The sequence below is a fragment of the Sphaeramia orbicularis genome, chromosome 14, assembly GCF_902148855.1.
Source record: "Sphaeramia orbicularis chromosome 14, fSphaOr1.1, whole genome shotgun sequence".
Classification (NCBI taxonomy): domain Eukaryota; kingdom Metazoa; phylum Chordata; class Actinopteri; order Kurtiformes; family Apogonidae; genus Sphaeramia; species Sphaeramia orbicularis.
Window position 1 is genome coordinate 6,497,663 of NC_043970.1, and position 17,503 is coordinate 6,515,165.

At 39.6% G+C, this 17,503-nt stretch overlaps 1 protein-coding gene across 1 annotated transcript in view; it reads right to left on the bottom strand.

The window, feature by feature from the left end:
* Window positions 1-17,503, bottom strand: part of mybbp1a (MYB binding protein (P160) 1a) — a 77,438-nt gene that overhangs the window by 33,040 nt on the left and 26,895 nt on the right. The window contains exons 8-14 of the mRNA XM_030153224.1: window positions 13,323-13,440; window positions 11,729-12,012; window positions 6,964-7,071; window positions 6,765-6,890; window positions 3,229-3,435; window positions 2,445-2,553; window positions 586-679 (exon numbers count right to left, since the gene is read on the bottom strand). Of these exons, the coding sequence (XP_030009084.1) occupies window positions 586-679; window positions 2,445-2,553; window positions 3,229-3,435; window positions 6,765-6,890; window positions 6,964-7,071; window positions 11,729-12,012; window positions 13,323-13,440 (1,046 nt within the window). The remainder of the gene's footprint in view (window positions 1-585; window positions 680-2,444; window positions 2,554-3,228; window positions 3,436-6,764; window positions 6,891-6,963; window positions 7,072-11,728; window positions 12,013-13,322; window positions 13,441-17,503) is intronic.

Here is a 17,503-nt window from a genome sequence, read left to right on the forward strand (position 1 = left end):
TTCAATTTGTAATTTCTCTTTATCTTTTCTTCACCTTCATATTTTATTCCTACACATGTTCAAAATAAAGTTTATCATCATCAGTTTATCTTCATCAACCTCTGGGTTCATATTACTTTTCTGGATGATGCTGAAAAAAATTTCTTCGACTACACTCAATATTTACATCCACCAGGAGGTATTGTGATCACTTTGCTTTGTGTGTTTGTTTGTTTGTTAGCAAGATAACTCAAAAAATTATGGACAGATTTGGATGAAAATTTCAGGAAATGTTGATACTGGTACAAGGAACAAATGAGTAAATTTTGGTGGTGATTGGGGGGGGGGGGGGGGACGACTGATCTGCCTTGGCGGAGGTTTGCGCTCTCCGAGTGCTTTTCTAGTTGCTTCTTGCATCAGAACTTTAGAAACATCCTATCCATAGTGTTGTTGGAAAGTCACCACATTGGACTTTTTTATTCCAGATACCACTGGCCCATCTTCATGGTAACAGCATAGGCATCAATGCTTTGCAGCTATACTAGCTTTGTGTTCTTTCTGTCTTTGCTGATGGAAGCAGTATCATGTTTCACTATGCTGCTTCACCTCGCTGCTTCTTCTGCTTCTTTGACTTTTTCTCCTGTGCTCTGTCCACACAGCTCTGCAGGTCCTTCAGCACATCCAGAAGCTCTTCAGGAGCCTGCACACATACAGCAATGTTCACAATGTTCACAGTTCAATGTCAGCATTTGATCTGTCCTGGCACACATCTGTTAATAACAAAATTAAAACTGCAACAAGTGAAAAAGGAAGCAGAGCTTACTAATACCCCGGCATAGTGGCACAACACTTTGCACCTCCCGCTCACCAATACCCTGCCTACCCATGGATTCATTTTGCATCTTAAAGTGGTCATATTTTCCTAAACCCACTTTTTTATTAGTCTTTTGTACATTTATTTGTGTATTTGGACCCTATCGGTTCATAAAGTTTGAATTTGAACCCCCCCAGGTGCTGCAAAGCTATCTTTATATTAATTTTGGCAAAAAACAAGTGGATTTCTACAACCCATTTTAATTCCTGCTTAATTTGTTACGTCTATAATTAGTTACGTCATGACATTTGCAGATTAGGTCAAGACTTCCAACGAACATTTCTCTGAGTACGCCATAATTGTTTGTCAGCAGCAGTGGTTGTAGTCCATACTAAAAATATGTCCAAACTTCAAGCTGATTACCTAGAATGTTCAGTTGTTGCTTGAACAGGACAGAGCAGCACGGCCAATAACCTGGAGGGGGTGGGGCGTGAAGTGGCTGATGTGCATTTAAAGTGCCAGTGCTCAAAACGGCCTTTCTGGTGTCATTACTCAGAAACAGGGTTGAAGATGGGCCTGTGGAGTTTAATTAATGAAGAATTCAGATCCAAGCAGAGCATTTACAGTTTATGTAGGCCGCAGGGAAATGTTTTAAAATGCATAATTCCATTAAAAAAAAAATCACTCCTTTAACTTTAAATCTTTTCAAAAACTTTTCCAAAATTTGTAAGAAAAAAAAAAATAAAAAATAAAAAAAATTAAATTTCAGCATCAAACTGTGCACTGCGCCTCTCCTAGTGGTAAAGAACATGTGTGTCAAATTTGAAGTGTTGGGTGAATAGTGTCAGAGAAATAGGATGGCCCAAAATCTTGGACGGTCAGACAACTGGAAGGACAGACGGAATTCCTAGTATATCTATATACACCCGCCCTCTGCGGGGGGGGGGGGGGGGGGGGCTATAATAAGAAACAACAGATACTAAGAATTACTGCCCTACAATTTTTATATAGTAATACTTAGCATTATAATAATATCCATTTATGTTTGGTGCTTTAAGTTTATTTTGTATACATAAGACAGTAAAAATTATTTCAATATTTTGTTGTTGTACTTCATTTTAAATGGTATATATTTTAACTAACTTACTAATTTAGATGTTAAGAACAGACTACATCTAAATTCGTAAAATATTTCACTTTCTGGTAATTATCTGTCATATTCTGACTATACTTGAAACCCAAAATTAACTGTTTGGTTTCTTCAATGTTCACTTCAGACCAATCATTTAGTTTATTTCATTCATAAGTTTAAAAGAAAATCTGCTTTTACATGTTAGGAAATTGACCACATGAATGAAAAGGAGCAGAAAGAAGAACGATCTTATATTTTTTGCCCCCCTTTAACAAAATACTTGTGCATTTACAGTGGTAATTATAAACAGAATAGTGAAATCTTAACACAATATCTGCTATTGCTTACTGCTGCAATTCATCATTTGCAAAAAAAAGAAGAAAAAAAAATCAAACAATTTATTCTTTAATTTTTCCATTTTCCAAACATTATAGATAGAAAAAAAACCATAATCCTTTAAAGTTGAGATAATGAAAATGACTCATGTATGGTAGCTTGTGCTGGTGTAGAGTTGTGTACCTTGAAGAAGTGCATGCCAACCAATAAGAAGAGTTGCTGAAAAGCACTGTTCTCTGCTGTCTGCCCTTTCTTCATTTTCCTTTTCAGGCTTTCCACTGATTCAAGCATCCTGCAAGAAGGCACCACAACAACATTAAACATATTTTTATGTGACTAAACACAACAGCGCTATTGGATCCTGCAGTGTACAACAACTGTATGAATCAATAGGGGTGTAATGGTACAGAAAGATTTCGGTTCGGTACATTTTCAATACAGTGAAGGAGACCTGTGTGTGTGTGTGTGTGTGTGTGTGTGTGTGTGTGTGTGTGTGCATGTGTGTGTGTGCGCGTGTGCGTGCGTGCATGCGCTCTGTTACTAATGAGAACATAAAGTGAAACTTAACATGCTTTGAATGGCCAACCCGGCTTCTGTGCCTCTGTTGTACTCTCTGTTGTCATGTTTATGCCCCCCTTAACAGCTCCCCAGCCTCAGAATAAAGTGTTTTGTTTTGGTTTTTTTGCAGTGGGACTGAGAATTATTACAGAATTATTTTTAAATGTGTCAGTAATTTGTGTTTTTTGTGCAACTTTGTAACTGTGTTTGTTTATGCTGCTGCCTATCTTAGCCATGACTTCCTTATAAAATGGGTTCTTAATCTCAATGGGATTTTCCTGTTTAAATAAAGGTAAGTAGGTAGATAGGTAGGTAAATAAATAATCAATTTATTTATTTTCAGTGTAATCATTCAATTGACATTAATTCAGTAATGTTCAAGTGGAGTCCTGCAGTCATATTGTCTTACGTGTCCCAAGCTTGTCTCTGCTCAGCGCTCAACGGCTGCCGACTCTCCACACATTTGGACCAACTCAACAGGACTTTGGCATACTGGACCAGGTGGTAGATCCACATGGTTCCATCGGCTGTCACACCCGACGGCCGCTTATGGTTAGCGGCCACCTTGTCAGCAGAATCATCGAGGAGAGGTAGGTGGTGCAGGGACATCAGCAGTCTGCATGATATGGATGGATACAGTCAATCACCACCACCTTCTAGTTTCAATGATGCTGGAGGATGAATAAATGAAGAAGTGCCAGTAAAATCCTTCAGCTCTGTCAAATACTTTAAATTTTTATTATAATTGTCTTTTAGTGTTATTTTTTTATTTTTAATTTTGCCTGTGAATTATCAGACTCATGATGGACAAGTCTACGACAAAAACATCTTACTCATAGGAGGACATACTGGAGCTGAAGCTTAAAACAAAGGGAGTTCATCAGCTGAACTCAAGAAGCCTCATCATGTTTGCAGAGCTGGTGATGAGTTAAAGACTAAGAGATAGAGATACAAGCCTCCCATGGGAAATGTTTACTCATTGCACAACAAGATGGATAAGTTAGAGGCACTACTGCTAAACCAGAGGATCTATCATGAGTCCACCCTGATGTGTCTTACTGAAAACTGGTTGAATAACAACCCTCTAGACATCTCAGTGTATATCCACAGCTTCACCAAGATTTCAGCAGACAAGGAGTATGGATGACTTATTTGGTATTTCAACAACTGGATGTATATAACCATGTCTTATTACTGTTAAAGAAATCGAATTCTCACCCATCATTACCAATATTGTTTAAATTCAACCAAGAACAGTGGCTTCCATGGCATGTGATGTTATTCATGAGACTATTACCAAGATAAGAAAACAGCATCTTGATGCATTCGGTCCATGTAGGTTGCGGCCATCCAATTTCCAATTTGAAATTCATTTATGAAAAACAGAAAACAACTCGTATTTCGTTTTTTGTTTTAAAATTGGTAAAGGAAAAACAGAATGGGACTTGTATCCTGTTGTTTGTCATAAAATCAAAAAATGGAAAATTGGAATTGGAAAAAAAAGTTGTTCCTTCCATTCCCACTTTACCATAAATAGGTCTTTATTTAATGACCCGGAAGACATTATTTTCCCAGAGTTTTCCCACTAGACCCATGAAACTAAAGAAGTTTTGTAGTTCAGACTTGTTTTGTGTAAGATGTCTCTAGATCAATATTCTGATTTTATTGACCGTCTTCCAGCACACCTGACGGTCGTTATCAGGCTTCTGCAGAGCTTGATGATAGGCTTATCATTTGAGTCAAGTGTATTGGAAGAGGGATACATCTAAAACATGCAGGATAGTGGCTCTCCAGGACCAGGGTTGGCCACCCCTGCTTTAGAGTCTGAGTGTATGTTGCATCTGCTTAACAGGATCTTCATGAATTTTCTTGATAAAGAATAAGGATTTTATGAGGTATTTCCACATCTTCATACTTCATATTTTGCTAATCAATCCTTTATCTGTGACGGAAATCAGATGGCTGCAACAAACACGGACCAATTTATCACAAATCTGGGGATTTCAATCATGCCATTCTCTCTTCTCACCTGACTGGATTCACACAGTTTGTCAACTGTCCTACCAGAGACAGAGTAATAAGTAATAATTAATAACACTCTTGATCTGCTGTTAGCCAAAGTCAAGGAGGCTTACTGTGCTGCCACTCTACCACTACTAGGCAGATCAGATCACAACCCGGTTTTCTTCTGGAGACCTTCTTATAAACCCTGTGTACTTAGGCAGCTTCCAACTACTCAGAACATCAAGAAATGGACACCTACTAAGCTACTGAGCCTCTAAGGGAGCATTTCAAAAGCATGTGTTTGGAATGTATTGCTGGAAACAGAAGAGAACAGTACAGAAATTTACTGTGTTGACTTGCACACAAGTATTCCGGTTATGAAACATAACCGAGGGTTTGGATCAGCACTTAGGATATGGACAAAGAGAATGAAGATCTGCAGCCACGACTGATGGCAGAAGGTCCTCATGATGGTGTTCAGCTACTGGTTTTAATATTAATTACTAATGTTTCTGTAGTTTTCCAAAATTACCTAACATGTTGCATTGTTCCTTTTGAGGAAATAGGGGTTCTATTGGTTATTTTTAGCTTTCTGATGCTCTTTCCCATGACGTAAAAGATTCAAGTAAGTGCAACATGAGCTGAAGAGGAGGCTGAAGCAAGCAAAGAAGGATGACAAAAACAAAGTAGAGAGGAAGCTGCAGAACAACATCAGAGAAATGTGGACAAGACCACCATGGATTACGATATAAATATAAAAAAAACAGCCAGGTAATATTGGGATATGTAGACAGTCTTAATGAACGCAACTACTTTTTCTTCAGGTTTGACACTACCACAGACAGTACAGCCTCTTCCTCAACTTCAGCAATAGCTCCATCTTCATACAACTATTCCACTACCATAGGTTTGTACCCTCCTCTTCCACCATCTGCTCCATAATATCCCCAACACAGCAGCAGCACTTAATCTGGATGATTCAGTAATATGAACTGAACTGAAAGTGAGCTGCCACCTCTGCAGCTCAAATGTAAAGGAAAAAATCCCAGTTTATAGTTGGGGGGGACAGTAAACAGTAAAATCTCAAAGACTTATTCCTGGGGTGACAAGGAAAAAAATGCTGTATCTTTTTACTATGCTGTCTGGCATTCTCTCTAACACTCCTTTGAAACTTGCCTTTCAGTGTTGTTCAGATGTTTTAAATAATGATACTGAAAGTAAAAAATATTATCTTTATCCTAGATCCGTCCTGGGCATGACATTTAACTGCATCCACCTACTGCCTTGTAGGTTGAGCTACTAGTAAGTTGAGCTACTAGTAAGCCAGGCGGCTCATATCATCACTAATAAACAGCAGTCTGAGTGATCAAGTGATGTTTATGGTGTGTTATTTCTGAAGACCCACATAAGCTTGTCAATAATCAATAGCTACTAGCTTAACTGGGATACTGATAAAATGCGGTGAAATTAGGAAAAAGCAGGACAAATGTTGCTGTTTCTATTACAAGCATGTGCTTCTTGAACAGTTGGTGTGATAAACTTACTGTCATTCACTCGTGGATTTATATCTCTGTTGGACTGGCGATTGACCATGCCTGCGCCTGACTTTCTAAATATAAAAACAATGGACCTGCTATGCACGCTGCAAGTTGAAGAGAAACTTGTGAACTGTACCACTGTGAGGAGGGGGGGGGCAGGGTTGTAATTTCCAAAACTTAGTTTCACTTTTATTATATATAGAACCACTTGTATCATGCCTTCATTGGATCTTGATAAATTATTTAAAATTATTTTCTTGTTTTTTTTTTGTTTTTGTTTTTTTTTTTTTTTTGGGGGGGGGGGGGGGTACAACCTTATTACTGGGGGGACATGTCCCCCACTGGGATTTCTGCCTTTGCCAACATGATAATACAGGATAGCTGAGAGGTTTGCAGCACTCACCCAAAAAATGAATTGACAAGGACCACTCTGGTTCTGTCATCTAAAGGTGCTGACAGAATCCCTGCACTCTCTGGAATATCTGCACATGCCTTCTTAGTGATGAAGAAACCATGGAAAAAGATGAACCTGAAAAAGACAAAACATGAGCAAAGCTGACTGAACACTCAACAGCTACTGTTCCATAACTGGCAACACTCACCTGGCCACGCCCATGATCAGCCCTTCTGGCTTCTTCACCTGATGGTTGTCAATAAGTGATGAGAGTCGCGCAACAATCCATTTCCTCAGACGAAATATGGAATTCTCCCTGGTGAAAATGTAAAGTCAGCAAAAAAATACACCAAGTCAGTTTATGCCATAATGTTGTAAAATAATTCAGTTTATAAAATATATCTTCAGAAGAGAAATGGCAAGGCTGGAGTGGTGAGAGAGCTGGCTGTTTAAAATCTGCACCTATGACACACAGTCAAAATCTTTTTTTAAATACAGCTTTTTTCAAACATCCTAGTTTTATTTTGAATGCTTACATCGTTTCACTTTGCACACAAAAACAAAACTGTACAAAAAACTAAACCTACTATGGTCAAAATTAATAATGGATAATTGTGCACCCTTTTGGCTAGATAACAGCCTACAGTCATTTGTTATAGTTTTCAGCAAATATCTGACACATCTGCTGAGGAATCGCTAAAGCTCCTCCAGATTTGATGGCTGTCTGGCATGGACCATGGTCTTCCATTCCTTCACAGATTTCCAGTGTGATTCATATCAATGCTTTGTGAAGGACAGTCAATAATGTTCACTTTGGTCATCTGGAAAAAGTTCTTCTAAAGTAGTGACAAATGTTCTGGGTCATTATTGTGTTGGAAGACAAAGTAATAATCTGAACCCAGTTTTTGCTGCTGACTGCTTACTTTACCTCCACCACTGTGTTTCACTCTGGGGAGGGTGTGCTAAGCGGAGGGCTGTTTGGCCCTTGAAATTGAGATTTTTCAGGACCACACTTCAAATGGAGGGGTATGAGAAATTTCCCATAATTCTGTTGGAGACAAGATGGAGGCAAACAGCAAAAAAGTGCAGCAGTGTTAAGAAACACACAAATGTAAGTATTTTCTTTGTAAACAACTTAATCATTTGATCATCTGTTTAATGCCATTTCAAAGTATTATAGACCATTTGTTTATGACAAATGCAGCAAAAGATTGATGTGTGCCTGTTCATGTAGGCTGTTCACGTTAGCCCAAAGCCCATGCAACAGAGACAGGTATAGCTGCTGACAGCGTGGGGAATTCTTTCGCTAACAAAGTTCTTGCATCTGTTTATAGTGCCATTGATGACTGCTGATGACGTAACAGGTCTTGAGGGATTGTCTCATTTCATAGGAGAATATTTCAACCCCTTCCCCTTGCATCTCCATTTCAAGGGGTAGTGCCAAGTGCAAGGGCCAAGGGGTAGGGGTGAAAATGAGAATTGAGATTGGACCTTTCTCTTCCTACCTCTACCCAATTGTTCTGGACTGAGTGGCTCTCTTTGAATTTCCTGATGATACTTTTCATTCTAGTTGTTGGCAATTGGAAATGCTGGGATAAGTTTGTATATCCTTCTCCTGCTTTGTGAGCATCAACAATTTCTTTCGCTTTTAGCACGATGCTTTCTCAAGTGACAGTTCAAAACCCTTACTGAAGTTTTTATACTGTGTATGAATTGGAAGATCACTTTCTTGACTTGACAAACTCTGAGTATTACAATGATAAAGCCCATCAGTGCACAACAGTGGTTTGTGCTATGGCTCCATAAAAAGGTCAGGTGTTGAGAGGACTAATAATTTTGACCCTTGTTAGTTTTAGGATTTTCTGAAATAGTTTTGTTTCTGTGTAAAATTAAAAACATAACGAGCAGCGCACTTTGATACCCCTCAGCCAAATATAGTAATTACATCACTGAAAAGACATGTCGCCATTTGACCTTGAAAAAGTAGGTCAAGGTGACCTATATTCAGTTGGTTTCTGCTCCATGCAAAGATGCATCCACCATATTAAGTTAGTGCAGATATCTCAATGCATTCTTCAGATAATGCAGCTATGCCATTGAATGGAAAGACAGACCGACAGACGGACAGACAGACAGGCGACAAAACGATTACAATATTCCTCTGGCCAGAGTTGGCTGAGGGGTACAAGGTAAAAAAAATAAATAAATAATAATGTAAGGATCCAAAAAAACTGGGATGTTTGAAAAAGCAGTGCTTAAAAAATCTTTGCTGTTTAACTGTACAAGTTTATCCTTAACTGTATAAAAGAGGTGCGATATGCATCTGGATAATAGATACCACCGCAGGAGCAAGGATCTAAAATTTTAAGATTTCCTTAAGTAGAGGTTATAGATTTCCTTATTCAGAGGTTATATTTACAATGATCCACACAGCGGTCAAACTTGTGAGTTAAACTGGGTTTAACAAAAAAAGACCAGAGGATGGCATATTCCACAAACCACCTCAAAACTTAAGTGGTTCTTCTTAGCAATATGATGTTTTATTATTATTATTATTAAGTAAGTAAAGTAAATTTTATTTATAGAGCACTTTTCACAGACAGAGTCACAAAGTGCTTTATCAATTCAAATCAGAATCAAATTAAGTTTACAGAGACCCAACAGAATCCTTCAGGAGCAAACACTTGTGATTGGTGACAGTGGCGAGGAAAAACTTCCCTTTAACGGGCAGAAACCTCGAGCAGACCCAGACTCCTGAAGGAGGGCTGTCTGCCTTGACCAGTTGGGGTTAAAGAGAGAGAGAGAGTAAAGGAGGAGAAAAGAGAGAGCGATAGAGATATAGAGAGACGGGGGGGGGGGGATGACACATGGAGTACGTTATGATGAATACATAGAGTGTAATCAGTCTGTGGTGGTCCTGGGTCAGGTGGGAGACTAAAAAGCCTTTTTGAACAGGAGGGTTTTGAGGTGTTTCTTAAAGCTCTCTACAGAGTCCATGGACCGTAGGTGTAGAGGCAGGTCATTCCATAGATGTGGTGCCACAGCTTTAAAAGACCTGTCACCGCGTGTGCTAAAACAGGTCCGTGGAACCATCAGCAGGTGCTGTCCTGAAGACCTCAAGCTACGAGTCGAGCTGTAGGGCTGGATCAGGGAAGCAATGTATGCAGGGGCCTGGCCATGTAGAGCCCGGAAAGTTAGCACAAGAATTTTGAAATGAAGACGATATAGAACAGGGAGCCAGTGGAGAGATTTAAGGATGGGAGTGATGTGGGTTCTCCTGTTTGTGCGGGTCAGGAGCCTGGCAGCAGAGTTCTGGACAAACTGTAGACGGGCCAGCTCCTTCTTGTTTAAGCATGTAAACAGGCTGTTGCAGTAGTCTAAGCGAGAAGATACGAAAGCGTGAACGATCATCTCGAGCTCGTTTGTGGACACCATAGATCTGAGTTTGGAGATGTTGCGTAGGTGGAAGAAACAGTTTTTGACTAGGTGTTTGGAGTAGAATTCTAAAGACATGTCCTGGTCAAAGATGACACCCAGATTCCTCAGTTTTGTCTTTACCGAGGAACTCAGGTCTCTTATTATTATTATTATGATTATTATTATTGTTGTTGTTGTTGTTGTTAATAATAATAATAATAATAATAATAATAATAATAATAATAATAATACACTTTATTTATAGGCACCTTTCTTGGCACTCAAGGAGACTGTACAGTAAAACAGGAGAATATAATTATATAATAATTATAATTAATTATAATTAAATGCTTGTTGCATTGCCTTCCCTCTGCTCTCTTCTGCTTTCATTTGAGGTTGTAGGGCTTAAGATGCTAGAGAGGAGTATAGGAATGAAGGATGTGCAAACTAAGAAATGAAAAAATAGGACAGGCTGTTATAAATTCAAATGATGAGATAGCATTTCAAGCTCTTTTGCATCTTTGACAAACCATGGAGTAGAGCTCTAGAAACAATGGAGTCCTGACAGTTATTTCTCATTACAACCTTTGTCATGGGGAGCTAATGTCCTGAAGCCTCTTAACGCTACTAGAGTTCCCCAACAACAAGAGCAAGTCCTCCAGTCTGTGTTGAAGTGACACTGCTTATTCTGCTTATTTAAGACTCAAAACAAGAAACAAATTAACTGATCAAGGCAGTAGCTTTATGAGACAAAAAAATCATTGACCCTGTGAGAGTCTGGTGGTTCAGAACGGAGCATTATAACAGCTTCAGTTCCTAAACATAATTCTGTTAACAGGTCAATGATAAACAAATTGGATTTCATCTGGATGTTAAGATGAAAATAAAAGGGTTTTACAGCAGCGCAGGCTTTTTATAAGCTTCAACTACACTTCAACTGCAGTCAACTACAACACAATTCTGAAGATTTAAAAGAGTTAAAATTTGTCTACAAAAATTATATCACTAAAGTAGTAGGGTTGTTGACAAATAGTTGACAACAAAATTAGTCAACGACTAATTTAGTAGTACACAGGTTGTTAGTGATGTCATGCACTTTTGATTTAGGAAAAATATTTTATTTCTGATTCCAACTCTTGAGTATTAAGTTATTTGTTTAACAAACTTTGTTAGGCACTGTATTTGTTTTGCACAAAATGCACTTTTGCTTAAAGGAAGAAAGTATTTATTGCTGCTCCAAAATCGGTTGAATATTGAATTGAATATTTGTTAAAAAAAAAAAAAAAAAAAAAAAAAAAAAAAAAAAAACCTTGTTAGGCTTTCTAATTGTACCAAATATTCTGATTAAAGGAAAGAAAATGTATTTTATTGCTGCAAAAAATATTTTTTTGCAGTTTATAATATGAATAGTCAACCACTGCAATAGTCATTAGTTGCAGCCCTATTAAGAAGTAGTTTAGTTTCCGACTGGCAAAAATACATGTCATACTCGCTGCCTTGCTGCCAATAATAGGAACAAGTAAGAGACGTTTAAAGTTGTAGCTGAATCTACTCACTGGCATCCTTGACTGTCTTTTTGCTTGCGGGTGCTGAAGTCTAGCAGTTTATCAAGCTCTGGCTGCAGGAACATACTCTGAAGCCAATCCACATATGTGTGAAGAGTAGCTGGCTGCAGGTGCTGCACCACCCTCCACACTGATGGCACCACAGGATAACCTTGGTTAGACAGGGACGAGAAGCCCACCATCACAGCCAGTTGCTTGTCAGGGTCCTCACAGCCCTGCAGGAAGTCCGACACGTATACGTCCATCTCAGGGGACAGTTTGAAGCGGTTTGATTGCTGGGAGAGAACAACAGTGGCAAACACTCATGTTAAACATATATAAAACTAATACATTTTTTAATTAATTTTTGCTGCTGGTCTGGTGTCCGCATAAAAGTTATTCTTCCAGGCAAATTTATAATGTAGGCTACTGCTGGGCCACAGCACAAATATTGTTATCATTTTAAGTCATGTACCATGTTTTGTCTTTAGGGTTTATTTTATTTCAATCCTAAAGATGAGGGAAAAAAAGAAACAAAGCACAAAAATCAGAGTGTGGTATCCTCAACTTTCTATCAGGACCAAAAGTCATCCTTTAAACTAAAAATAAATAATGATTTGACATTTACTGTTACAATTATCAGTATGGACTTAATTGTGATACCATTTTTGGTCATAGTTAAGGCTACACCTAAGCTAAAGAAAGAAAAATGAAGAGACTCTTGTCACACAGCAAAACTTTGCTGAGCAATATAGATAAAGTGTGATAGAGAGCAGTGTTTAAATCCACTTGAATTCACTAGAATGAGAATGAGATAATTCCATGTCCCAAGAGCTAGACTCTGTGTCCGGGGATCGGGTTGTCGGGCTCCCTGCCGTCAACTGCCACCCAATCCACAATGCACCCGGCCCCTACGATTTACCGGTCAATCTACGTTCCTACCATCACCTACGGTCATGAGCTTTGGGTCATGACCGAAAGGACAAGATCCCGGATACAAGTGGTCGAAATGAGTTTCCTCCGTCGGGTGGCTGGGCGCACCCTTAGGGATAGGGTGAGGAGCTCAGTCACCAGGGAGGAGCTCGGAGTAGAGCCGCTGCTCCTCCGCGTCGAGAGGGGCCAGCTGAGGTGGCTCGGGCATCTGTTTTCGGATGCCTCCTGGACGCCTCCCTGGGGAGGTGTTCCGGGCATGTCCCACCGGGAGGAGACCTCGGGGCAGACCCAGGACACGCTGGAGAGACTACGTCTCTCAGCTGGCCTGGGAACGCCTCGGGGTCCCCCCAGAAGAGCTGGAGGAGGTGTCTGGGGAGAGGGAAGTCTGGGCATCCCTGCTTAGACTGTTACCCCCGCGACCCAGCCCCAGATAAAGCGGAAGATAATGGATGGATGGATGGAGAATGAGATAATCATTGAATGGCAGACAGTAAAGAGCACATTAACTAACAAACACTGCTAAGCCATTATAAGATGCTCCACTGTATCTATAATAATCTGAATTTTATAAGTAAATGCACACACGTTAACATCAGCAGCGGAGCAGATATTTCACCTTATCCATAATGTTAGGTCATGAGTATTATTCTCCTTGTGTTGTGTGTGGTCTGACCTGAGCAGACAATACATGCTCCCCATAGTGCATCATCACATCTCCAGATAAGACGTCCCGCAGCTGGTCCACAGATAGGAATGGTAGGGCAGCACCCAGCAGCCGAAAGCTGAGGTAGCTGCAACATATGACCCAGAATATATGGACATATCAGAGACAGAACCAAGAAGAATTTATGTGTGTCCATGTCAGTCACCATAAGTACTGTGGAAATCTGTGAAAAGCTGAAACACACATGTAGACAAAATTGTAGGTACTCTTCTGTTAAAGAAAGAAAAACCCACAATGGTTTCTGAAATAACTTGAAAATGACAAAAGTAATAATAAATAGAAATTACTGAAAATGAACTAATGAAAATCAGACACTGCTATTGAACTGTGGTTTAAAAGAATATTTAAAAAAAAAAACCCTAATAATATTGGCCTGGACAAAAATGACGGTACCCATGACTTAATATTTTGTTGCACAACGTTTTGATGCAATTAGTGCAATCAAGTGTTTTCTTTCAATGAGTATTCTGTACCTGTTGGCAAGTATTTTGACCCACTCGTCTTGAGCAAACTGCTCCAGCTGTCTCAGACTGCATGTTTCAGCTCATTCCACATATGTTTGATAAGATTTAGATCAGGGCTCATAGAAGACCACTTCAGAATAGTCTGAATGTTTTGGTCTAAGCCATTCTTGGGTGTTTTCACCTGCATGTTTTGGGTTTATGGTTTGAGATTAACCTGTTTGAGGACGCTTTCTGACACTGGACCTTGGGACTAAAGTACTGAATAATATGCGAAACTGCAGTCACAGGCACATCAGACTGCTTGGAGACAGTCTTTTGGCCCTTATGTTTAACATGTTTGTCTATAGTTTTCTTTCTAATCTCCTGAGACAATACTCACTGTTACTTTCTATGGTCCTGGTTTGGTGTCGTACACAGCATGACACCAAGCAATGTTGGGAGTAATGCATTACAGTAATTGATTACTTTTTGTTATAATGCAGTAGTGTAAGGTAGTACTAACCAATTTTCAGTAATATTTTACTCGGTACATATTCAATAGTGCTTGCGTTCGCCCATAATTTAATTGCTCAAATAAAACAAACAAAAAAAACAGCAAGACCTTGATACTTTAAAGCAGCATGTTACTTTCATCACAAAGTCATATGTACAAAATGCGCAAAATACATAGGGCTCGTACGATTTCATAATCCTCACATTTTCAGCATAAAGTTTAAAAAAATATTGCGTTGTAACTTGTCACAGGTAGTGATGTAATATGCGACGTGCAACATCATCGACTCGCGCATCCATAGAAGGTAAACCAAAGTGTGGAGCTGTACGAGAGGGGTGGAGCTGTGCCAGTGTCATCCCCACCCACCACCAGTCAGCCATGCCCACCAGTTCCAAAGCAGCATTTCAGGGAGCGCCCTCTAGTCTGTACATCTACAGCACCACAACTGCATTAAGATATAGGTGATATGTGAAAGATTGTAATACAGGCTGTTAGTGAATTCATTTCAGTTAGATTACATGAATTACTGTTATAACATCTGGCCTAAGTAACCCAGTTAAGTATATGGAAGTGTACGGATTCCTAGTCCGTTAACTGTTCATATGGGATTATTGTATGCGCATTTAAGCAAAATCACACAATCCACAGTGTTAAAGGACGCTAGTCTCCTCTGGCTCTCAGCACTGTCCCATGTTGATAGTTATAAATGCACGCTCTATTCATCAGTCAGTGAGATAGCGTAGTGTGTATTAATGTATGAAGTAGGTGTTTAGTGATCGAGTCCCTCCTCGAGTATTATTGGTTGTTCTCTAGCTGAGCAGGACAGATAGCGTAATTAGTAAAGATGTTAGGTGCTGATGCAGGTGACTAACGTACGATTCAAAACTTGATTTTTGCGTTTTCCATTTTGTATTTAAACACAGTAGGACAGATGGACAAAGAGATTTTGTAGACAAATAAGCCTTAGAATAGCCTATTCATCCAAAAAGAATTACTTGGGGCCTAATATTCGCAGCATCATCAGTTTCATCATCATTCATGATTTTTCATGAATGGCCCCTGTCCCCTTCTTGACGGAGATCTACAACTACTGGTGTCCTCCAGGGCTGTCAGAGTCATAAGGCCTTCATCACCCTTCTTCCCATGGTCTGTTTCCCCTTCTGTCATCTGGGAATAACTATAACAACCCCCACTCCAAATATAGTAGGGTACTGAAACAGTTTTAGGCAATCAATATTATTATTATTGAACTAATAATAATAACTGTGTTTATTATTATTTTATCACTATGTATTCTTGATTCTCTGAGGCACTGGTACTTTTTTTTGGAAACGGTATTTGTGAAGGAGAAATGACAGCTTAAGTAATTTTGTAACCTTGTATTTTGTCGCATAATTGTTCCTCGTCATCATATTCTGAGTGGTCATCTCCAAGACCCCATTTATGAGGAACAAGGGGTTGATGATTTTAAGAAAAACACACTTCATTAGAGTAAGGCATAGTTGGTATGTTCACCAACACAGCCTCTAATGATTGAATCTACTGCATACTGGCTCTATGGATGTCTATCAATGGGCGTGACTGAACCTATGGGCTGAAACAGGGGAGGAATTAAACCTGATTCAATGGGCGTCACTGATCCTGGGTGGTTCTGCAGCGAGCACCCTCGCCTAAATCTGGTGACTTTTCAAATCCTCTTGGTGACTTTTTTTTTTCAAAAGCAACTACTAACCAGTTTAGCGGCTGTTTCTGGTGTTAATGGAGACTTTTCTGGTGTTTTAGAGACTTTGACATGAAACCATGTATCATTCTCCAGTTACTGTCTCAAGTGCTGCCGTGACACGCTCTCCCATCCCAAAGCACTCACAGGTGGTCACAGTAGCCTCGTGCAGCAGTCCGAGCTACAGTCAGAGCAGAGAGGAGACCCACCACTACACGTCCACACTGCATGCGCAAAGCCACTGCTAATCTCGCTCTCATTTATAGAGTGGGATGTAAATGTAAATATACTTAAGCCATTAAAAATGCACGGTCCAAACATGTGGTGTAATTTCCAGAAAATTATTTGCTCAGGTGCCTATTTTGTATATGTTGCTCATGAGATGAGTAACAGTTAACAGCTGTATTTTTTTATTCCCGGCACACGACGTTGGTGTTTGGACTAATCCCTTAATGTCGTACATTGAGTTGAATCTCTTGTACAGAGTCACGCTTGACTGTTAACTTAAGGTGTGGTCAATAGCCTGCATAAAGGCAGCAAAGAAAATGGCAAAATGTTTTTGTCAGCTCAAAATGCCACGATTTACAATACAACAGAGAGAACGTGCCATTGGCATGTTACACAATGTCTGAGCTGTAGTGAAGTCGCTCGCCGTCTGCACTGTCATCGCAGTTCCATCAGTGAGTGCAAGATCAGATCAGACCCCTCAGGACAGGACCATGAGACTTGTCAGTTCCATGCGTTGTTGCTGCACTGCTTGTTTGGAAGCCAGAGGTGGACACACCCGATATTGAATGATGACACTTTCAATTTCTGAGTACTTGTATTCAGTGCACTGAATAAATGTGTTAAGTTGATCACAATTTGTCCACATTTCATTCTCTGATGACCAGTGCTTCCCTCTTTAATATGAAGGTAACCCCAAACCAATTAATCTAATATACCTCCAAATATACATATTATTCTGACCTGAACATTTTTAATGGCGCAAAGTATATTTTTTCACTGTCACACTAAAATAAATCATTACATTTTAGGAGGGGGATCTGAAAAAAAATTAACCTGAATTAAGGCCAGACCAGTTACCATCATTTCTCACACATCTGGGAAGTGGTCTTGGAGAAGACTTTAGAGAGTAGGGGGCATAAATCCTCCCTGCTGTCTGGCCAACCCTCCTGAGCAGCCTATAAGACACGTCACAGCAACATCAATGAGACACTTCTGACGAAGGCTACAGGAAGTAGCTGAAACTAGTAAAGTAGGTAAACAAACAACTACCCCTGTCTTGATAAATGAATTATCTATAATAATTGTATGTGGAAGACAGTATGACACTCTACCAGATCATTTCTCACATTGCCATTGACAGTGACTCTTTTTTGGGCCATTAAGGTTGTTAATGTTGTGACGACCTACACCAGGTCATCTGGTGCAGGTCTGCTCTGTGTTCCAA